This window comes from Lepisosteus platostomus, chromosome 8 (assembly GCF_059453375.1).
Source record: "Lepisosteus platostomus isolate fLepPlt1 chromosome 8, fLepPlt1.hap1, whole genome shotgun sequence".
NCBI lineage: Eukaryota > Metazoa > Chordata > Actinopteri > Semionotiformes > Lepisosteidae > Lepisosteus > Lepisosteus platostomus.
The window spans coordinates 49,736,445-49,760,679 of record NC_142618.1 but is presented as its reverse complement, the minus strand read 5'-3'; the positions used below and the strand labels follow the sequence as shown (position 1 = coordinate 49,760,679).

General features: G+C 36.3%; 1 protein-coding gene and 1 long non-coding RNA gene across 19 annotated transcripts in view; one reads left to right on the top strand and one right to left on the bottom strand.

Annotated features, from left to right (window-relative positions):
• LOC148657480 (disco-interacting protein 2 homolog C) overlaps positions 1 to 17,742 on the bottom strand; it is a 223,566-nt gene extending 205,824 nt beyond the window's left edge. For 7 of the 18 annotated variants that reach the window (XM_088643814.1, XM_088643797.1, XM_088643803.1 and 4 more), the window contains exon 1: positions 17,129 to 17,741. Coding sequence is in view for 17 of the 18 variants with exons in the window: in XM_088643797.1 (XP_088499923.1) it covers positions 17,129 to 17,207 (79 nt within the window). In the remaining variant the exon portion in view is untranslated. Of the gene's footprint in view, positions 1 to 17,128 lie in introns of all 18 variants that reach the window. The other 11 variants (XM_088643805.1, XM_088643809.1, XM_088643811.1 and 8 more) reach the window with 4 other exon arrangements.
• LOC148657479 (uncharacterized) lies at positions 15,639 to 22,854 on the top strand. The gene is made up of 3 exons (XR_015940978.1): positions 15,639 to 15,932; positions 21,591 to 21,671; positions 22,563 to 22,854. It is a non-coding gene; the product is annotated as an uncharacterized LOC148657479 (long non-coding RNA).
• The last annotated feature ends 1,381 nt before the right edge of the window (positions 22,855 to 24,235 follow it).

Here is a 24,235-nt window from a genome sequence, read left to right as displayed (position 1 = left end):
ATTTGTATGGAAGCCAGGCAATTACTTTTTTTTAAAAAACATCACTGAATGGTTTATTTAGAATGTGATTATCTCAAGAACGTCAGTTCCTAGTTCTGAAACATTAAGAACGTGCACAGTCCGGAACTAGACCTGTTCCTACGCAGGCTCATGAAACCATCAGCCAAAGTGACTGCAGACTACTACCAAAACAGACTAGAATGCCACCAATCAAATAGGAGATCACTGAAAAAAACTGAAAACAGGAGAATAGAGCAGACAAGGAGTAGATGGTGGCAAAACCTGTATACACATACATTTTGACCTTGTACTGTACATACTGTTTATACACACATTTCATGAAACCACCGAGCCAAAGCGGAAAAATCTTATTTCCTTGTTCCTTTAACATTAATTTACAGTTAATTCCCTCATTTATTATTTGAATTTTTAATTCTTCAAGATTATTATAAAGCCTGAATACAAATTATTTAGACTGTTTCTCAATCCTAGATGTTTTAGAAATCTATACATGACCTTAAATCATATATTAATTCACACTAAAGGATGGATCAGTCTGTCTGCAGCTCCTAAGGACATAAAGCATAAGAACATGCATGACAAATGGCAAACGCCATTCCCATGACCTAATTAACCATCAGTATGATACATACCTTATATAAGCCTTTAATCATTTAACAGAAAAAGACACTTAACATCAAAAAAGGCAATGTTCACATTATGGAGCAGATTTAAAGCAATGTAGGTCACAATGCTCTCCTATTATTTAACAGGGGAAAGACAGAAGAAAAAAATGTACTCTACCATGAAACTCATCAAGTGAAGACAACCTTACTGACGCAGCTAAAACGGCTAAATGTTCTAAACAGCAATAGAACAGAAATAAAAAGAAATGTACTTGAAAAGAAAAGCTGACTCAAACATGATGTGGTAAGAATCTAAGCTATTTGAGGATGATGCTTAGTTTTACCATGGATAACAATTCACTTACTACCACTGCTTGGTAAATGGTTTCACTCTTCCCATAAAAACAATGTCATATTTAAGGCATATTGCAATTGCATTTGAATTTGCTATTTTAAATTAATGTGCCGATACCTACTGTAGAGAGATTCATACTGACTTTGAAGTGAGTACGACTACAGATGATGAACTTAGCCAAACGTGTCTGTTCTCCACATGCATGAACTAAGTTACTGTAAATCCCATATGGGCCGCATTGAAACTGATTACATGAATAGAATCTTTCCACTTTTTAGACCATAACGTGGAGAACATCTTAAGGTAGGTTTTCAAAATTATGTAGCCTAACTAACTTTTCATATTACTACAATCCAGGATAATCTATGAATTTTGAATTTTTATTCTGGGTTCAGTGCTTTTCAAGACATTTTCAATATAAAGACTAGGGTAAACATTATCAACACAAGTAACTGGAAGTTATCACATAACTAAGAAAGGTACATTATATTGTAAATGAAAGAAATTTGAACATGACATTAATCATTATCAGATCACACTATTCTGCTACTAGTATGCACACTATTGTTTTTTTCTATGAGAGGCATAATTACCACATCTGAACTGTGAACCTCTTTTCTTCCGGCAGTTAGTTTTTTTAAAAAATAATGCAGGGACTCGTTTATTTTTCATGCTTTAATTCACTTAGCCAACTCTAATTTTTTGTTGAATCCATCAAGGCATATTTTTTACATGAAGAGTAATTAAAATATTTTTAAAAATGGCTTATGTACAGTGCCTAATAAGTGTAAACAATCTTATTGAATTTCCTTGCCGGATTTTCTAAGATAGCATAAAATTATATTTCAGTATTAAGATTTGGGCTGTTTCAAAATTAAAATGTGGTCAGTCTAGTTACAGCACAAATAGACAATTATAAGAGTCATGTTGGTTCTTTCTATGAATAAAAAAGAATGAACAACCTTATCAATGAAAGGCATGTGCACTGTTAACCTTTCAATTCAATGTATACACTTTTTACTTTGCACATACCTGTACATTCACATAAGACATATATACACATATATACTCCATATACACAATACAGCACCCCTCCAAAACAAGCATGCACACCAGACAATACTCCCCTAACTTACACATACACACCAGATAATACCCTCAAAACACACACATATAGGATCTACCAAATGCACACACAGTAGACATTAATCCCCAAAATTGCATGCCTACATTATCCCCAAAATGCACACATGCACATGAGACATAACCTCCCAACAGCACATAACACCACCCCTCCAAACAAAATGTGAAACAATAACCCCTAGAAAAACGCAAAGGAACACCCAGACATCGGCAAAATAGCAACCCTCAAGCACACATACTCACTTTTTAGAAAGCCCTTGTCTCTAAAACACTAAAAGTAACCATACTTGAGAAATTCCACGTTTAATGATTTTTACAGTTAAAAAAATAACTTTTAAAAACAAAACTTACAACACAAAGGGCCTACATGGTCAGTAATTTGCATTTAAAACTAACCTCTGCAACAGTTAGGTCTTCATTTTCATGCAGACGGTACTATTTACATATGTAAAGACACCATCTGTCTTATTGTAGTCTCAAAGCACCGAATTTAGCCACTTGACTCTTATCCCAATCCTTCTAATAATCTGTATATAAATGTATAGCATGGTTGTTGAGTTAATATAATTTTAAAATATATTACAATGCTTTGAAAAAATACACCTATCAACTGCATAAAATGGCAGTTGACTAAGAGCAATTACAAGTGATAAGGGAGAAGATAATTTATTTGCCATTAAGCCTGCAGAGTTCTAGATTTGCTTCAAAAAGCACAAACAGTGCTTGCACACATTCTTTTCATTTTCTTTATCCTGAAGTGCATTGAGAAGAATAACACCAAAATCAATTACGTGGCAATTTGTATTCCAGGAAAGAAAGGCTGAGCAACTCCTTCCCTTTCTAAGTGCACGGTGTCTTAATGGAAATATTTAACAGCTCCAAAACTAACCATCCTCCAACAAATTTAACGGAGCACTTTCCTGGCAGTGATTCTCTTCTGTGCTCTGCACTGTTTATCACACAGCACTCTGTGAACTACTAGAAAAGAGGGAGAATCCTGTGGACTTCCTTGATTTGTTTTTTTTTTTTTTTAATCTGGAAACCCTTTGTCCCATTACTATAATCATTTTTATTTTTGGATGGCTACAGGATCTGCTTGTGATTCTGGCTTCAGACGCATTCTGAATCTTTGGACGTTCCTCACGAAAGAAAGCTGTAAACTTTGTAAACCTAGAATACTCAGTGCCACTAATGCTCTCAGGCAAATGGAACTTATTACTACACTGAGGTTGTACAGACTGTCTTGTGACCTTTAAAGAGATGTCCATTATTTTGCCATTTGGGGCTATGAGCACTGATTAAGTCCAATTTCTTTCTCTGTCTTTATTTGATGATCACCCTGAGTGCAGCTTTAATTAAGATATCTTGTTAAGTACTTTTGCAGCTTTAGGAAGATCTGTTTTAAAGATTCTAGCAAAGAAAAGTCTTTGAAGTTTGCATTAACAACAGTGATATATTGTGTTCTCAAGTGTCTTATATATTTCTTGTCATTCCTACTCCAAAAAGCTGTCATGCAATGCTCAGCATTTCTAGTCTGTCATCTACAGTTGCACATATAGTATCATAAGACCTGACAATTATACTAATTAAAGTGCAGTTTGAGTCATTTCAGCATTTATATGCTTCAAACAGACGCATCACCCATCAGAAAGTACTGGGTATTTAATGCCTGTTACATTATTTTGTAAAACTCTGCATAGATACACATTCACAGTTAAAATAGTACTACCAAGATGAGAATTCTTCTAAATATGTATAGACACTTGCTTTTCTTATTTCTAAGCACAATTTATTAAGTGCTTGCTGTCTGACAGACCTGAAATGGAACATTTCCATACCCCTAAAATAATCACTCCAATCTCTTATACAGTACATATTAATCACAATTAAAAACTATACTGCAAAAACCAATTTGTTAAGCAAATACTTATTTTATTGCATTACTATGCTATTTTCTCTTAATAATTTTTCTATTCTAGGTATTTTTACTTATGTTAACAGTTAATCCTAAAACATCTGTATTTTGTACAGAAGACGAAATGATGTAAAATGAATAGGAACACCTGACAATGAATCAATCAGATATGAATCATAACACTTGAGCTACTACAAAATTTCACAATGACTACTGTATAGTTTGTTATCTGGTTTTTGAAGATTAGGATCAATTTAAAGATAGCTAAATAACAAGACTGATTTCTTGTTATTTACTGTTAGTTACTGAGGCTGCAGATTTGTGGCAAACACCAGTCTAGCACCAGACACACAGATGGACAAATTAAAGATACCTAATCAATACTGTATGTATTATGGAAACCAAAGTAACCCAAGTAAACCCACACAAAAATTAGCAAAATATGCAAACTTCAAACAGCAGTTTCTTCCAATTATAAAGGATGGTGAGGATTTGTGAGGCACTTGTGCATAATGTGCCAACCTTACCTAAGCTAAGATCTGTTAGTAACACTAGTTACTCTGTACTGGAGGCTTTGAGTAATTTACTTTTGCTCAACATACAGTACACACATTGTAACTAGGATGGTGTCTAGGATGTCAAAGACTTTAGCATAGTCCTGTATAACATCACTTTATGGCACTGCTGAAACAAACAAAAAAAAACTTTTGTCTCTGCAAGTCAAGATTCAGAACAGAAAAATAGGTAACCCTCTACACCAGATGCAATAAACAAATGTTAAGCAACGTGATAAGTAAAAGAAAAACTAGTTTCCAGATTCGCATATGCTCAGAGAAGGGAGGACAGATTTTTGATAAATAATTAAGAACTTTTAAAGAACAAAACGGCAAAACTGAAAAAAATAGCAGTGAAATGCAAAAAAAAGCAGAAATACCGTTATCATCTCATAAGCCCATTAAAAATCACAAATGAGCAGATTCTGCTTCTCATATGCAGAGAACAAATTTATTAAATCAAGTTCAATAAACATTGCTTTGCGAAGTCTAATTAATTCTGCAAGGTATTTTGTTCCTGCCTTTTTGTCAGTCCCATTGTTATTAAATGCAAATGTAATTACAGTACATGAAGAGGCAGTCCTAAATATGGCTTGTTAAGAAGTACAAATAATGACCTGTAGCTGTAGCTGTATTCAAGTGGTGACTAACCATGGCCCTTAAACCATAGAGGAAAAAAAAACATCTTTATTCTACATCAACTAAAAAATAACAATAAATCAAGGAATCACATTAACACATTAGTCAAGTAACTATTAACTCAGATCATATGAATCTCAGGAAACCCTGAATCTCTCAGAGCAATGTGCTAAGTACAGGTATACTATCCTTTGCAAGTCCATTGGAAAACCTTCTACATGTTTGAGATTGCAATCGTACCGCTAGAAACACAAACGTAAGGGGGCTGTAGCAGGAAGGTTCAAAAATTATTTTCTATCCAATCAAATTTTACGTACATTGATCCCAATGATCACTGATGGACACTGTGCACTGTGTGCAATGTAAGTACAATGCACAATGTACTGATGTAAAATGTACACTGATCCATTCTGAATAATGGTTTCAGTTGTTTTACATGAGAGCTCCGTGCAAGATTTTAGAAAAGATAGAGTTCAGCAGGTCAGCACTCATTATTAGAAAAGAGCTGTTCATAGAGCCAGTTCTCAATATTGTTCAGGCATTCTATAAAATACAGATTAAACACCCTAGCTACTAAAAATTTGCAAACAAGAGAAAGCTGATCTACCCCTTTCAGTTACCTTCCAGTAGCTAACTGATCAGCTAGACATTTCTTAAAGCTAGTGCAGTGGTTTCCAATCCTGATCCTGGAAGAATACAGTGTCTGATGCTTTTCAATCTAAATCTCTAGTACTTATTGACGGCTTAATTAATCCACTTGTTTTAGACTTTTAACTTTTTTTCTGTCAGTCCTGAAAGTCAAAAATACCCTAATCCAAGGACACTGGTTCCAATAACTTCAGCACACAGAACTTTGTACTGTCTCTACTCCACATAGACCATTCTTCTTCATGAAACAGCTGGATGAGATCCTTGGATCAATTAACGACTATATGGAGTAGATGGGATGAATAGTCTCCTCTTGTTTCCAATCTTAATATTTTTATGCTGTTAATGTGTTCAGACATGCTCACAATGAGTGTTTGTTTCTATGCATAGGCTCCATTTCAGGCAACAGACCTGAATGATAGCTGTTCTGACATGCAACAGGTTGCACAATGTTGATACGACTTTCAAATTCCCTTTGACCTTTTAAAGACCTGAAAACAAATTTAGAAATATGCCGCAAATAGAAACTTGGTTAGCCTGAGAAGAAAGACCTGGAGTAAAACTGGAGCAAAAACCAGAAGATATAGCATACTGTACCTCCAGAACCAGGTTTGGGAGCCACTGTGCTAGCATATCAACCTCCAAAACATGGTTGGGTAGCTTGTTCCAGACTTCCACAACCTTTTGAAACAAAACGTCTCATATTCCCAGCTATGCACTTTCATGTAGTTTCCACGTGTGAATTCTCTGGTTCATGTTTCACTTATAATTCTGAAAAAGTTCACTGATTTGGTTTTATCTTTACAATATTATGTGTTTTATGAGTGAAAGGGAAAGATACATACCCTAATATAAATCTTGGAGCTATTTCAACTCCTAACAGTAACCACACTCATTACAAAGTAGATAAATGACAGTACAGAACTTTTTCATTGAATGTCTTCACAGGCTCTTGGTATTCATCTTTTCCCCAATTACCACAAAAAGGATCATCCATAAACTTAAACACTGAATCATAAAAACCTTTCAGTCCTCAAAGAAATGAAGTATTCAGGGAAACTGTTGAAAATTAGCCTTCTTCAAAACACTTCTCACATTTTGCTGAATGGAGTTTAATACCACTAATTAAATAGAAAAGAGCTGCACGGCTGTGTGACTGCAATCCATTTCTGGCCTCGCTGATACAAGCCCAGTGGGCTGTGCTGGCTTTCTCTGCAATATATTTCTTCTCATTTAAGTTCTGTCACACATTATTTTTACCAATATGCATTGTCCTCTGGGGTACCAGAAACAACAGTTGACTAAAACATAATTATAAACTGAGACATTGATCTGAACTGCAGGAGAGCAATGACTGTATCCTTTGGAGATTCTTCTAACAAAAAAATAGACGATGATCTCAGTTTAAGGAAGCAAAATAAACACCAATAATTTATTTGTGAGTTACAGACTGTACAATGTGCATCTGCTCACTATTTTTTTAACCCTGGTCAAGCACAGCTGTAAATTTCAAAATCTACAACACTTATTAGTGACCCTGTACAATTTTATTTTTTCTTTGTTTTACTACACTAGGGCAAATTCAGGAAGCAATCTATTTAAGAAATGTACACATTATAATGTTATTTGTATTCAGATGGCAAACCTCCCTCAAATACGGTGATGTACATCCTGCAAAGCAACCTCTCCATACAAATCAAAAGGAGTTATTAAGGAAGAACAAAGAACTTGAAAAGAAAATCTTGTTGACTGTGTAGGTTATAGGTTATAAACAGACTTCAGTAAATGCCATGAACCATAAAGACTTTCAATTTAGATCTCAGAAAGAGTGCTTGAAGGAATTGATTTGTAGGTTGAAAGGAAACATCAGAGAGAGCAAGATCAATATGAGGAATAAGTGGTAAAGCAGAGCTGTGCCATCTTAACAACAAAAGTAAATTATGTTAACAGGAAAATTAGTCACGTCAAGTTGAAAGACTGTAGAAAAAGCATTGTCACATCACATAGACTGGTTTTCACCATTTAGATGTTTATCCTCGTACAGGAGGTAGCTACGACTCACTTTATCCTGAAATTCCCTTCTGTAAATAAAATTTTTACAACACACATACATCAAAGAATGAAGAAAAAAAGCCTGCCTGTCTGTTTTGGTTTAATGATGCAATCTTTAAGAAATACTTTCTTCTACGGCCTCTTTGACCAGTCCAAGAATGACATCACCTCTTAAGAAACTATCACAGCAGTTATATTTACAAACGGGCTTGACACAGATGGGACTGATGGACTACAGATGACCAAATACAATTTGACTTTCTTGTGCAGGTGTTACAACTGTGCCTGGAAGGTCTGAAATTTATTTCAATCAACTTCAATTTCATTTTACCATGTTAGGAGAGGATCTCAGAGACAAAAGCATTGTTTTATTTTGATGGGTTAGTTCAATAATTATATAACCAATGGGTAAAAGGTTTTTCACAGTCTTTTAAAATATGAGATTTCAACTGAAAGTAAACTTCATATGAAGTCATAGTAAATTGTATCATAGACTTCAATTAAGCTACGTAACAAATAATCCGTTAATATTTTATTATGCTCTGTGTTACATGACATGTAATTCTTTTAAATAAGTATGTGAAAATGAATGAACAAGATTGGCACTCATGACACTGTAATATATGTTTGAAAACAATATTAGCAGGGAAGCACCTTGATCAATAGTACCATTCTTTGTAGTACACTCCTGTAGAAGATATAAAGTTCAGTACAACCCTCACCAGGTCCCGAGAAGATAAAGCAGACACTAAATAATACAACATTTGTCTTCAGGTCTGAAAGCTCCCTGACGATTTTGAAAAACAGGCTTAGATAACTAAAAGTTCTACAGAAATGTATAATCTGTAAAAGATTAATGTGACAAGGTAGCATATTTAGTCTGGTTTCCTGTACTAGAGGCAATTCATTTGCAGTTTATGCCAATGGAATTTTAATACACAGTAAGAATAAAAGGTGGTCTGGATGAAATATTAAAAACATCGAGATGGTCAGCAAAAAGTGACTGAAGAATCATATTGGGAAATGAACTGAAATACAGCAAATGAGGCCTTTAATTATTAATAGTACATTAACAGCATAGGGGTGACGCAGCTGGAGAAAAGCTGTAAAACATACCAAAAATTCTGTACCATAAAGAGGGGGGAGAGCCCACATGTTTGTCATCAGACCTCATATTTCATCAAGTTTGAAGCCAGCCTCTAGAGGCAACCATACAAATAGTAAATTTCCTTTCTGTCAACTGCATACACAACAGATCTGAACCAAGAGTACCAGAACTGAAATGTCAGCCCACAAATACAGACTGCTTTTTCTCAGGGGTTCTAAATTAACCTTGTCCCTGTTTTTACACTGCAACACTCTTATGACAAGATTATGCTGTGGCCAACTCTATGACTTCAGACATGTTAAGTGTTTAAGTCAGTGAGACTTAAAGTAATTACACTCCCTCTTAGCTGTCACTGTACCTCCTGTATGTGTAAATACCAGCCAGGTTTAGAATATGTGATGACTCCCACAAGCCACTTTCTACCACTTCCCCAAAACATGACTTATTCTAGCGAAGAGCATTCAAAGTGAACGGATACGAATTAATTTCTCACAGAGTTTTTTTATTACAAAAATGGTTTCGCCATTTGGTATGTGAAGAAAATGCCAGGGTCTATAAAGGTGTAAAATCCTTAATGGTTTTTCTTCTCCGTTTTGTGAAATGATATACCAGAGGCATTTAAATAATAATATTAGGTAAATACCCATCAAAAAACAAATGTAGTGTCTCAAACTATATTCAGTCACAAGCAAAATGGCACACAGCTGAAAAATGTATGCTTAATGAGAACCTCTTCTTCACCTTAACATTTTCTGCTTTCAGATGACTTATAGTACATTAATTGTAACTAAATCCCAGAAAGCATAAAACATACAATGCAAAATCAATGCCAGGCATTTGTTTCCTCTCGTCCCTCAAGGGTTTCAACAACGTCACTAACCTTTCAAGATACCTCCATCTTTAGACTAATGATTACCATGGGTCCATTAAAAGGGCCTTTTTAAACAGTGCAGCAGGATAACACAAATGGCATAGGATGCCTATGAATGCTACTCCAAGACATGGATATTTGCTTTCAATTAAAAGATGTAGAGCTGAAAAGAAACCAAATCATCTTAATCGGATAAGAAAACAAGAAAAAGAATAATTGAAGATTTTTTTTATCAGCAGTTTAATCAATTACAGCTTACAATCTTGAACAACTTCATTAACTTTAATAACATCACTCAAGAATGTAGATGTGAATCAGGTGACTCATTTTAAAGTGGAAAACATAATTAAGATAACCCACCTAGAAGGTGTTAAGGCTATGTTAGAACTACCAAATACTTCAATACTTCTTATATGACAACCACTGGATGCGTTACATTTTATTCAGCCCACACCAGAGCTTCATCTGCGAGTCCTAACTACAGCATCACATCATTCTCGACAGGTGTTCTCAGTCATCATCATCGCAGGAGAATAACTGTATCACTATGGCAACAGCCACACCGAAGGTAAGCACAGTGGTTATAACATGGCGTCAGCTGGCTTTTAATGTGAGCAGATGGTTTTTTCAATGTTCAAAGCCAAGATAAGCTAAAACAACTGTGAAATTGGACTTTTCAACCAAGTGAAAGCATTAAAAAAGTGGTAGGATCAAAAAGCTACCCGCCCCCAAACTTTCCAAATTAATCTATGCCATATCTGTATTAAAGGCCCATGTGTTCATGTTCCTCTCCATTACACAGCCTGGGATTCCAATTTTTGCTAAGATTCATGATCTTGACCAGCCAGGGCAGCCTTTCAGTACGTGTCCTCTGAGAAAGAAAGATAGCGGTGGTCCTTTTATACAATCAGGAAACAAAAGCACACCCCAAAATCGTTTCTACCAGTGTGTGAGCGTGTAAAAGCTTTTCCTTTGGGTCAAAGGACAATAAGCTACAGAAAAAGTGCTCAGAAGCTGACAGGATTTGTTAAGTGAATTTGATGATTTTCACTTCCTACGCCTGTTGTAGAAAAAAAAGTCACAGAATTGCAATTCCATTTACAGAGAAACTGGATTGAAATTTAAGAGAGTAACACTTTGATTTTATGTTAATGGTGACACAATTAGAGCATTAATGAGACACATGAGAAGACAGAAAAAGAAGCACTAACGCCCACACCCCTATTACAATAGCCGCAAGTCTGAGAAAGGCTGATCATTTTAATGAATTTCATCTGCAATGGCGATACACTTTGAGAAATGTCACTGATGGAATTCATTAAAGATTAAAAAGTACAGAGCGACGGTTTAGTCAGATTTGAGCATATTCACCTGACATACGGAAAGTACCAGTGTAGCTTGTATAATTTCTTTTCCCCCTTATTGCTTTTTTAATTTAAAATCTAATTTAATTTAAAATGAGGCTGTCTGTTCAGGGTGTCTTGCTTCCTTCAGATTTTCAAAAATTTAAACTTGACACAGCCTATCAGGAAAATCAGGAACATATTCACCTCTTCTATGCGCTATCGTATCTGGCTGGGCTCTGAAAAGTACAGCTACAATAAACTGGAACGATGAAAGTAACAAAGAGAGCCTGCATGTCCATTAATGCGGGGATACTCAAATGTTACAAAATGAAAATGTTGTCACCACTTCTGACAAGAATTGCTCATGCTAAAGTACAGAATCATAATAATTCAATAAGACAATAATTAGTAAAGGACAGGATTTTGATTACTGTACATTTTAAAAGTCAAGTGAATTAGCTTATGTTATGGAATTGGGAGAAAACAAGGCAGCCCGATCTGGTTTGAGAGGGCTTCACTAGGGACCAGGTACTTTTAGAAAGTTGTGTTGGCAGGGGTGACCAATAGAAGAAATAAGGAGGCAAAGCAGGTAACAGGTAATGTAGTCCAACTCCCTGGGTGGGGAGCAGAGGTCCCCCTTGTACCATGTGGTTCACCCCAAGTGTTTTTGCTGGGCTTCTGTCAAACAAGGCTTATAAGACACTACCCAGCTGACCCTGGGTTTCAGTACAATAACTGGTTTAACAACTACAAACCTGGACAGGAGTCCAACAGGTTGAGGAAAAAGCTTATAAGAGGAGGGGATTTGCAACTGTAGACACGTAATGTGAACCAATCACAATGCAATACAGCATGAGATCACCCAGGCATGCCAGACAGAGCCTGCTCTGGTAACGTTCAGTCCTGCTGGGTATTTACATTCCAGATCTGGGATTCCCACTGGTCTGGTCTACCCATTGGAAAAGAGGACACTACAAAACAAGAAGGAAGGACATGAATGTGACTTATGAAGTGTAGAGGTGAGCTTTAGAAGTGAGGCTGTAAAAGTAATTCAGTTGAATTCAAAATATTTTATTCATCCCCAAGGGAGCAATTTAAGCAACAAACTATGCAACATACAACACATTCCTAACAAAAAACATTACTTAAAAAAATATATATCATAAAAAACAGCAAACGGACCATAAAAATGATTGTGAAAATAACAGTGTGCAATACTTAAGAATAATATCTTCTATTTTAAGTACAAGCACATTTGTAGAGGGGGCTCTATCCAATAGAATCATAGTGATAAAACTTGCAAGCCTGATTATCTCAGGAACGAAGCTAAATTTTATTTTGTTTCACACCTCAATAACTGAAAATGAGAGGAACACAGATTAAGTTAGAAGCAACATTAAAAAATAATAACAGATTGGTGTTATGACAGATATTCTTATGCACAGGACAACAGCAGCCTGTGTTTGCTATTTTCTATCATCCGAAACGCAGCAGGGATAAAAAAAAACAAGGTAATTAAACTTAATGATGCTTGAAGGGCAGCAAAAAAGGGGTGCTTGCTATGTGTGTTTAATATCATGTTTGATTAAAGTCAGCACTAAACCCAAGCAAACGAGTCATTTTCAATGTTGGTAATTGAAAATGTAAAAGGTCAAGATTTTGCAGAAAGGTGCTCACAATCCTGCTGTAACTTTCATCTTTGATCATTTGAGAGGCTCGAGATGTTTATAGACCTGTTAAGTTCAGATGCACGTTTAAATATTTACTCCCCTGTCTTAGAAGAAGGGCTTTCACAGGACTATAAATAGACTCCAGTAAGCTTACCACAGAGCTTCAAGTGTATCATCTACAAAAACCACTGTAGAAAAATCAAGGAAGGATGGATTTAAGATTCTAATCATGAAAAAGTAGCTGAACAAGAGTTCAACAAGAAGAGAACAGGGTGATCTAGAACAGAAAAGTCTCACTGTGGTGTTTATCAGTTTAAGCTACATTAAGTTTCTCTATTTTTATTTCTCTGCACAAGTGCTTCAAGTGTTTAGGATGTTTAAAATTAAGCACAGATGTGACTGTGTGTGGGGAAGACTGCATTGACTACAAGCAATAAATGGATATTTCCCTATTTCCACTTTGTTGTGAAAATCGTTATCCTATTTTTCGTGGCAAATCCTGTCTTTATGGTAGGTGTCTCTATATTATATTGGCCATTACTCCCCAACTTCCCACATTTAAAATGTGACTCCATGCCATCAGAACAAAGGAACAACCTGGGCATTTTTGTTCAGTTCTGCTGAAAACTGAGCCAAAGAGCCCATACCTCCCAACACTTATGGGCACACCAGACATAACCTCCCAAGCACACATGCAAAAGACTTGAACCCCAAATGCACAAGTTGTTATCCCCAAAAACAAATGGTCAAGACGGTACCCACCAAATAAACAAGACAGTTGCCTCCCTCTAACCATCTGAACCATTTTACATCAGTGGAAAATATTGCATTCAACAGTGAAAAAGGTTTAGATTAACCAGTGTGGATTTTCACAGGAAGTTGTCACTAGAGGCCAGACACACTCCTGACTGTTTTAAGAAACCCAGATTACCTCAGTTTCTATCTACTCACTTGTAAGCAGTTGTTACAAGATACATTCTGTGGTGATATAGTGTTGTTAATACTTTCCTCATTACCAGGTGTTCGGGAGTTGGGAAAAAAATTAAAACAACTGGCTTTATGATTAAACCTTTTCAAATTTTCATTTGTCTAATCGAAACCAGTCATACAAGAGCCCAGCACAGCTGGTTCTAAAAGTTGGCTTGTTGATATTTGTTACAGTAGATCACCGCGACCACATACTGTACATGAAGGCTCTTAATGTTAACAAAGCAACACCTCAGAGTCATAATTACTCCAATCACTAAAATAAACTGAAAGTGTACTTAAGTGACAGCTGGTGAGCTTTATTACCAGGGTGTTGATTTGCCCTTTGGAATCACATTATGCGTCATCACGTTCCTTGCACTGGTACAGTACTGTAAGTGATGTCTTGCTGCACAAACCGAAACAGCAGAAATAAGATAACAAATAAACACAGAAAATATTCAAAACCCCAACACAGTGCAGGAGACTGTAACAATCTTCCCACTGTGCCTTCATTTCAGAACATCACGCAATTATAATAGCCTGCCCAGGGGAACGGGGAACGCACAACGTCTGTCTCGCTTGCTCATCGCTGCCTAAATTACAGCTCAAGCCCCACCTCCTGCAGCCTGGTCTACCTCAGCCGTGCACCTGCGATGTCATGCTGGCAGTACAGTACGTTGTTCCACTGTACCCATTCAAAACCAGGCAACAGCCACTTCTTGAAGTTATGTAATGAAAATCTTAACTATAGTAACTACTCGTATACGATTTATTTCTAATCCTAAAGAGTAACACCAGCACGCGCGACTTAATTTGAGAAAATGGCTCATGGATTTATTTTCACAAGTGCCAAAGTCACTGACGATTAGCCACGTTCGTGCTTCGTGTCAAATGTGAAACGGTCTACGTTGCAAAGCCAGAGGTGAGGTATTACCCAACATAACACTGAAGAATAACACTTATTTAAGAATAACAATTCATTTCCAGCATGTGTTTTCCCTTTGTAGAAGCACTGTCCAATTCATTGATGCATGCAAAACACTTTGTTGCGAGACAAAATAAGGACTTTTTGTCTTCCCAAAATATGAAACTCGCCTCAAGTGTCTGCAAGCACCAGCCAGACCTCCCCTATAAATCTGGAAACAAACGCATTTCCCTTTGAATTAAAAAGGGTAGCCCGCATATCATGTTTTACGCTAAGCTTGAATCATCATAAACTCACTTTACATTACACAACGGAGCTTTGTTTGCAAAAAAACTTATTGTTTATGGCTTATAGTTTAAAAACGATAGCTCTCCAAGAAAAAATGTGCAATATAAAGTATTTTCTAGGTTTAGTTAATATACATTCAAAAATACATACAATCATAATATCATCTAGACATACTGAAAAGGAACAAGTAATAGGTTTATTCCATGCTGAAAAGAGAAGAAAACACAACGTTTCTGAAATCTAGTCAGAATACAAAAGTTAACTGCTAAAAAAGTCATGCAATTTAATGCGTTTGTATTCTCTGAGACTTCAAATACAACTGGATATCCAAGTGCACACCCTTACTTTTTCTTGACACTGATTTCATATTCATATTATATTATAAAATAGTGTTAAACAATGAGACAAAAAACAACTGCAACGGATTGCAACACATTTATTTCGGCACCGATATGGTTAAGATACCGGTCATCGCAGTACGTTGTGAGACAAATGCAATATCAATAATTGCTCTCCTCCCAGCCGCCGAAATTGGCAGCGACTAGACTTCACTTTCTGGCCTAGAGCCTTTTAAGACCGTTACCAAAAGAAAACGGGCGGTCCTTAATTTTACATTTCTCATGAATCAGACTTCTCCCGAGAGCGACCGCTTAGACTGAACTGCATAAAGACTCCGAAAACAAAACCATATAAGAGTAAGACACAGCATCACACAAACTAAAACTGCCAGTTAAACGCGGGGCAGACAATCACCAGAAAATGGGAAAATGGGACCCCACCCGCCCCAAAAACAATCACCCTTATTTCTCTCTCGTGTAGAAAGGTAAGAAAACTTAAAAACCTTGCCGGTGACAATATTAGTGACTAGCACAGGGGCCTTTACAGTGACGACTAACACACCTATTGGATACAATATGCAAAGAAATATGCATTATGTTTTTACAAATTCGACTGCGTAATAGTCTTATGCCGTCACACAATTATCTCCTTAAATAACTACGGTAGTGTAAAAAGTATATTATTCCACTTTATATATTCATGAGGTAAGCAAAGTGGTGAAATTAACTTGTTTCACAAAATTCAAGGCATATTGATACGTTTTAACAGCGCTACTGCTATGAATAAACAAACACCATTGTCTACAGGTATTTGCCGAAGTGAAACAAATGCAGAGGCACTTTTTGCCTTAAATGGCTCAGCTCTCAACATCGGACAAATTTGCTCGCCCCCACATCAACAAAACCGACAAATCCAAAAACGTATCTGAAGATTGACACTGCGAACAAAATCCCAACTGTTCTGGTATCATTTTGTATATATTTATCATTTTAGAAACAGAACGGTGAGGAAGTGCGTTTTTTTTTTGTCTCTCTTATCCTTTTTTTTACCATCTTCAACAACAACAAAAACAAAAATGCTATTTGAAATTCAAAGACTGCAGTTATTTTCTGCCTGGCAGTTTCCAGGATTTAAGCGCGGTCAACTTGGCATTCCAAATATGACAACTGATTTTTTTTTCTTCCCATTTACAGTTTGCCCAAATATAACCGATAAATAAATACGCTTCTTCATGTTCAGCTTCAGCTACAGGATCAATAGTGTTATAACGACAACCCAGCTTTGATTATTAGAGATAAAACCCCCACAATGTCAATGGTAACCTTATCCCGCTGCCACAATTATTCCATCAATTCGTTTGTGCAAGAAGCAGTTGGTCTGTGAATTCCAATGTAAAATGAGCGGAACGTCTTCAAACAATATTTTCAAGGTCAACCAGAATAAAAATTACAAGTAACCGTTTTTCGGGGGGGAAACGGGATCTCTCAAATCTCAGCAGAAATGCAACAATGTAACAAAAAAATCCCCTATTCGGAAATTTACTAGATGTATGGGTGAAAGCGATCTAAGGAAGAGGGAACGCTCATTCCAGCGTTAATTGAGCTCCATTGCGGGACATGCAAATAACATCAGGGACAATGCAAAGGGAAAACAATAAAAACACCAAAAATAATCGCTTACCTTCAGATAACTCCAGCTCCAGCTCAGCTAATCTGGCTCTCACCTCAAGAGGAAGGGGCAGTGTATCACGATCCGCCATTCTGTTTTAAATTACTATGCCTTTTTTTTCCTTCTTTTGTGCCCAGTCTTTCAACACTGTCCTTTCTCTGCGGAGAAGCAAAATCGCACAGGGCAGAAGAGGAGCAGCCGGACAAAAGATGGTTAGAAGGAACGGGGTGGGCAGCAATTTTTTCTCCCTCAGTTCAGCCCCGCCATGACTGTGATCCTCCGTATAAAACGGTACTGTAAGTGTAATTCCAGGCTGTCAGTGCGGCGAAGAGGCTCGCTGCTACACAGCTCTGTTTGCTGCTGTTGCTGCTTCTCTTGCTGTCAGACACACGTGATCCCAGCCAGCCGAATATACCGCCGGTACCCAGCAGAGGGCACCCGACTTCTTAAACAATTCCACTTCGCCAGTTATCCTCGCTATCCTCTCCTTTGATCCCGGGCGTCTCGAAAGTTACGTGGCCTGTCAAAATAATTGTATTGTCTAAAAACGGAGCGCTGGAATGCGGTATACGGTGTCGTGAAAAATAAGGTCTGCATTGTCGTGGACAACAAACGCACCAAAGGGTAGTACGTGTGGCTAATATGAACGCCATATACAGTATGTCCCCTATGATTTGTGAGCGTGGAAGGAGATGGCACGCCAAGTTTGTCATGGGGAATATGTATTTACAGCACAGTAACCACAAATGCCATGCGACAGACTTTTCCACTACACAACTGGCAGTCTGAATAACCCAAATAGGTTTCTAAGCCCTTTGCGAGTATTGTGTGTATTCACTAACTTATGGTTTTCTGTAGTGTAAGTCTGCTGTGGGGATCTGTAACAGAAGGTATGCACCAGTGTGCACTTACATTGTCTGTAGATGAGACACCAATTACCGACGCTTTTAATGAATTTAATATAGTTTAATGAATCTGTGCTGTATGGCATGTGCCGTTTTAAATTTAAGTTGTATACTTTTTATGCGTGCCTGTTGTTCTGTAAAAAATGTGGTCGGAATTATTTATTTTGCAGAGTTAAAAGTGTTGTAACATTTAGATCTTTTCACCTTGTTAATTAATGTTGCATTATTTAAAATAATGTTGCATTCTTTTTTTTAACAAAGGGGCGTTTTTATCATTCAGCAAAATTAAACGGTAAAGATATTGGAAAAAGTACAGTGAATCCTTTAGGTGATTTGAGGCACAGTTCGACAAACTATTTGTGGAAATACAAATCTAACCACATAGATCAATTACTTTATAGATATAAGGTCTATAGGAAGACAAAATCTAAACTTTGTTGCACCGGATTTATTAGGAAAAAATATATTCAGATTTATTAAGCAAAAACATCAACTTTAAGTTTGGCCAATATTTTTTGCTGCAGTCACAGCCTGAATATGGTTAGAGTGCACAAGACAGTGTGTTATTTTATATGCTATGTTATATATGGTATACTTTAAAACCATCTAAATAATTTAGTCTTTCTGTCTCAAGCAGTTTTTTTAAACTAGCATTGTTCAAGAAAGTCTTCTCTTTCTGTGAACTTGCACTGATGACAGACACCATTGAACAGCAGGTCACAGAAGAAGACTTTGAGAATAATTCTCCAGCATAAACAGGAAGCACTCTTTGCACACTTGCTGTACTTGTGATTTGTGTTTCTAAAATCTGAGGGATGAGTACAAACCTGTCCACTCAATGTGGAAGATAAAAGCATGAAATTATAATGAAAGATTAATTGACAGAAATTAATCAATGATTTCCAAACTTAGAAGAGATTTATCTGTTCATCGTTATTGCTTCATCCAATTTAGAGTTGTGGGGAAGCCAGAGCCTAGAAGTCGTTTACTTCAATATATTAAAATTAAACAGACAACCCCCCCCCCCCCCCCCCAACTTTCTTTTCAATTGTTTTTACAATAGCTCTGCCTCTGAGCTATAAGTAATTGTTTTCCTCAAGACTTTCAGCAGCAACTCTTTGTTTTAAATAACAGAAGAGTTAGTATGCGTTCCATTTTATGCCTTCTGATTTTGTTTCACAGCTTTTTTATCACTGTGTCAAAATGTCCTGTTTCAGAATTTCAGGACATAATTCTTCATATCTATTCATCCTCTCTGATTAGGGTTTTCCCATTGTAAAATAGGAACACAAACTTTTGTCAGTCTTTTCATCCTCACTTTGAATAGGGGTAAAACTAGATTGCAAACATTTTGTGAAAGATCAGTTCATATAACTGAAACAGATGATTCATTTATCAAGCTTTCTTACCTTGTAACAAAATTATGCAATTCTAGAATAAAGAATGTATATCATATATATATAAGAATGTCAAAGAATGTATCTTTCCACTCTCCTGGACTGATTCCAGAGAAGCAATAATTTTTATTACTTGGTGACCAAAATTGTATTTGTATGTAGAGTAAAATTCCATATGCTTCCCAATTTTGTCTCAAGTTCACATTAAAATCATACAGTATGTCATCAAGACACATGCATCTCTTTACATAGAAAGCTTTTTGATTTTCAATGTTTTCCACCTTATATCTAAAGTGCATATTTCTGTTATTTTTAACTGAATTCTGTTATATCACAATTATTAAATATATCTACTGTTGGATAAGAGACATATATGCTGTCTGTGAAATACAGTTTTTCTGAATAACATGTGACATTTGTGATGTCATACATAGTCATAAAGCAGTATAAGGTGCATCATGTCTTCAAGTTCCATCAGCAAAAAGATGTGATATAAAATATTATGTGGCAATTAGTTATATATTAGGTAAGAAAAGGCACAATCAGTTTGTTAATAATAGCAGATGTTTTAAAAAATGCCTCAGTTAATAGTAAATGTATGACTAGACAAGGACAAAAATCAACTCTGTCTGTTCACAGTTTTCCATTTAGTAAGACATACAGTATCTGTTAAAGCAGGAGATGAAGCAATTTCTGTATCTATTATTTAGCTCCATATTAGCATGATGATTATATAATTTGGCCCTCCAATGGAGAACTGAATAGGTTAGCTCTGCATTTGCAGTCAATGGCTTGGCTCCAGTGATGTCACAATTGCTTTCTACAGAGGCTAACATGACAGTTTCACTTAACCAAGGCTGGTTGGTATTTTAATATTAAAAAATACCAACATGTATCCTATAAATGATTAAATGCATTGGAACTAGGTCTGCTTTAACTATGAATGTCATATTCTGTCAATGTTGAAGTGTGTTAATCCCTTTAAGAGAAAGTAGAAATCAAAACTTTATAGTGTTATATTATCCGATATGTTTTTATACCTGATTATCCTGAGAATCCATTTACTGTTGCTGAGTGAAATCACCTACTTCTGTTTTCCATGTCTCTTGTATTGTGCTTTAGGTACCAGATTTGGGTCAAGGTAGGGGAGAGGACATCTCCCTAGCGTTCCATTTTACATCTTCCATTCAAGCAAAACATGCTTTGACTTTTGTGTTCCTTGTGACATCATCATGGGTTGTTATTGCCATGGTTACTCGACTTCACATGTTGGGGGATGAAAATAACATCTGTTTCAGTATTCTTTCCTTATGAATTCTTCTTCCTGATGTTGTCTAAAGACAAAAGGACAAGCTACACCCCTTAACAAAAGAAAGCCCCACAACAAAAGAAGTTAAAAACACATGCTAAAAATACATTGCTTAGCTTTAATATGCACAAGTTTTAACAAGTGGACATACAGCATAATTAATAGAAGCTCATACTCTTTGACTCAGAAATATAGTTTTCTAAATCTGCCATTTTTGACCAATCCTATATCACCAGCATTTGAAAATTATACTGTACATATTAAATGTTTTTCTGTTTAAACGACCAGGAATAAGGGTTGGAAAGAAGTAGGACTATTTGAGTAGGAATGAACCAATGTAAACATTCTAGTGGAAAATGTCTAGCCAAAATACACTAAAAAGCTTCATTTAATGTTCTAGGACAGCAATTATCCCAAATGTACCATCAAAGCGATTATGGTACACAGTTTTTGGGAGAAATCAAAAGTCCTATGATCACCTTCCCAGTCAACCCCAGTCTAACAAATTGTGAGAATATGTTTATTAAAAAAAGTAATGGGTGAAAAATGCTTGAAAAACAAAAAAATTAGCCAACCACAAAACAGAGACATAATCTTCTCTAGAAAAACAACAACACTGCATATTCCATTTGCTGTGCGATGTGTGGTTAACTCACATTCAGTTTTAAAACTGTTTATTACCATTAGATGGACCTAAAAAAACAAATGGAAACTACTATTTTATTTTCTATTAAAACCACTAAATTTTCAACTTCACAGCAATGCAAGTAGTGTACATGAAAAAATTGATAGGTTGCAAAGGTTAGATAAACCACAAAACGCTGACAAAATTGTTACAAAATATGTCACATCTTTTCCACTAGGACAAGAAGCTCTGGTGCCCATGCCATTTTCCTGTTGTATTGGACAACATCTCATTAAGGATGATAACACAACCACAAGGGGTAAGAAGTCACCTTGTTCAGGATATTACTGGTACAGTCTGCTGCTGACAGTACAAGAGTAAATGAATTACAAAAACTCTCTGAGCATTCATACAAATATTACTACATGTCAGTTGTTGTGCTGTCATGAATTGGAACATGATTGGACATTTGCACAGTTTTAACAGAAATGGCTAAGGAATATTTCATGTCATATAAAATACAACAAAAATAATAATAATTTGATCTAAGCATCTTTCCATTTTGCTACCATGTCCAAGAATGGAAAGGTTAATATTTCTAAATAATTTGTGTTATCTTTGTGACCCACATCATTTTGGCGAACACCTTTGCTAGCCTATAACAAAGCCATAAGTGAACATGTCAGGATCAAAGATAAGCTTGTCAGGTCCTAATGTCTGTAGGTAATTGAAGTGATAAGAACATATTAAAGGTTATTGGACCCAAGATATCATCCACTTCTTGAAAGAAACCGAGATATCAGCTTCAACAAAATGGCAATGTAGCTTGTTCCAGACTGTCAAAACCCTTCTTGTAAAACAGAGGTACCTCCAAATCTGATTTCTGAAAACTGTTGATTCTGAAGACATCTAATTAGTTTAGATTTTGAGTAGCCTATTGAGCGATATTTGTTGTAACATGGTGACCAAAATTGTGTGTAAATATTCTAAATGCTTCCCAATTTTGTTTTTAACGTCTTATATCTTATACCTTATATCTGCTACCTATCTGCAATACTCATTGATATACAATTAGAAAGAGCAGTGGTCCTGTTACAGATCTCTGTGGTACTCTACTAGTGAAATCACCTTCAAGACAAGTCAGTTAGAGAAATTGTTGGAGAAAGATGAAAAGAAAAATATATTAAAATGATTATATCTTTTTTGAAAGGCTTGAGGAAAGAGTTGAAATTCTGTGAATCTTTGGTCCATGTGCAACAGAAGTGAAGCACATTTGGAGGAGACCGTTGTGGGAAAACTCCCCCTGTAGCAATGTATCCTGACTATCATACTCTATGATAGTCAGGCTCTGTCTTGCATTTAGAAACTTGGGTCTATAAATTTATTATAAAAATAGACAGAAATGTGTGACCTTCACAGAACTGTGTGACATTCAATAAATGTTTGCATTTATTAACCGTGATTTCCAAATCTTACAATGCAATTCACAAAAGCAACTATGAAAGCTCGTTTACCATTTAGCAGGGTATTCTTTAAAGTTTTGTCTTTGAAAATAACATTAAAACCTGACATGTTCAACATGATCACCATGGGCATTGAAAATAGCATGGAGGAATGCACATCATTGCTTCCAAACTCCACAGAACACATAAGGTCCTGTTATTCGATATCACAAACATTATCACTTTGGGTTGGCCTTTACTTGATCGTGAGTATTCTCACTTACAGTATATGTGGTTTATCTGTACTGCTGACTGCCAGTCTCAGGCTTGCTTTTCTCAAGTATTAAATGTACTGACTAATTTGCTATCTTCCCAAAGCAAAAGCACTATGTTTTTCTGTCATATGATTTAACCCTCTGAAAACTATTCCACTCCTTCTCAAGTATCAACCTGTTGTTTGACACCTTCAGAATGGCTGAAATCATGCTAGAGAAACTACTCTTATAAATGTTTCCCCATGGTCTTCTTATACTGTACTTCCACTATGGGCATAGGTGATTTTCAATTCTAAGAAGAAGAGCAATAGTAAATACTTCATTGCCATCTAAGTGGAAATTTCCTCTGTAAGCACTTAATTCAAAAGTACAATTTTCATCAAATTTAAAAGACTACCCCCAACTGGGTTCCGGAATGGCTCAAACAGAAAGATGCTTGCTTGGAGTATTGGTGGAGCTCTGCAGTAGCCAAAGCATAGCAGTGCTAATGAGCACAGCAGTAAAGCATTGAGCATTACTTGTGAATATTACTCAAGTAGGTAGAACCAAAAAAATACCATATAACCCATATTTTGGGAAAGTATGAAAAAACATTTAAAATATATAAAAATATCAAATTTCTTAATAAAGTGTCATATCTGCTGCTTAAGGTGGAAACTAAGCAGCCGCTGTGAGATGTAAGTTGAATCCAGGCTCATGGCAAGAGCACACATGCAGATGTGGTACTGAGGCATACTAGGGAAACTGCAGGAGGCAAGGTGGTATAACCTACAAATACAGTCCAGGGTCATTATCCAATTAACAAAGCTCAAAACCAGGAAGACACTGTAGCAAAGCACTGAGGGAAACCAAGTGTAGGTCCAGAAACAAGCGTTTGTACAAGAGGGAGTGCACTTGGAAATCCAAGAGTCGAGATCGGGTCAAAATAGAGTTGACAGTCCAAGAGATTTCTGAGCAGGGAATGCAAAGCTAGAGAACTGAGATTTAGAACACATTCTAGAGAGCAAACTCTATACCAGAGTGCCATGTATTTTTAGAGTAGACTTTAAATATTCTGTATCAGCTGCGACAAGCATGGAATAATTGCCTGCAGGTGATACAGGTTTCCTGTCAGAACACATTTCCATGGCAGCTGGCCCTGAGTGACAGGTGAGTGGGGGTGTGGT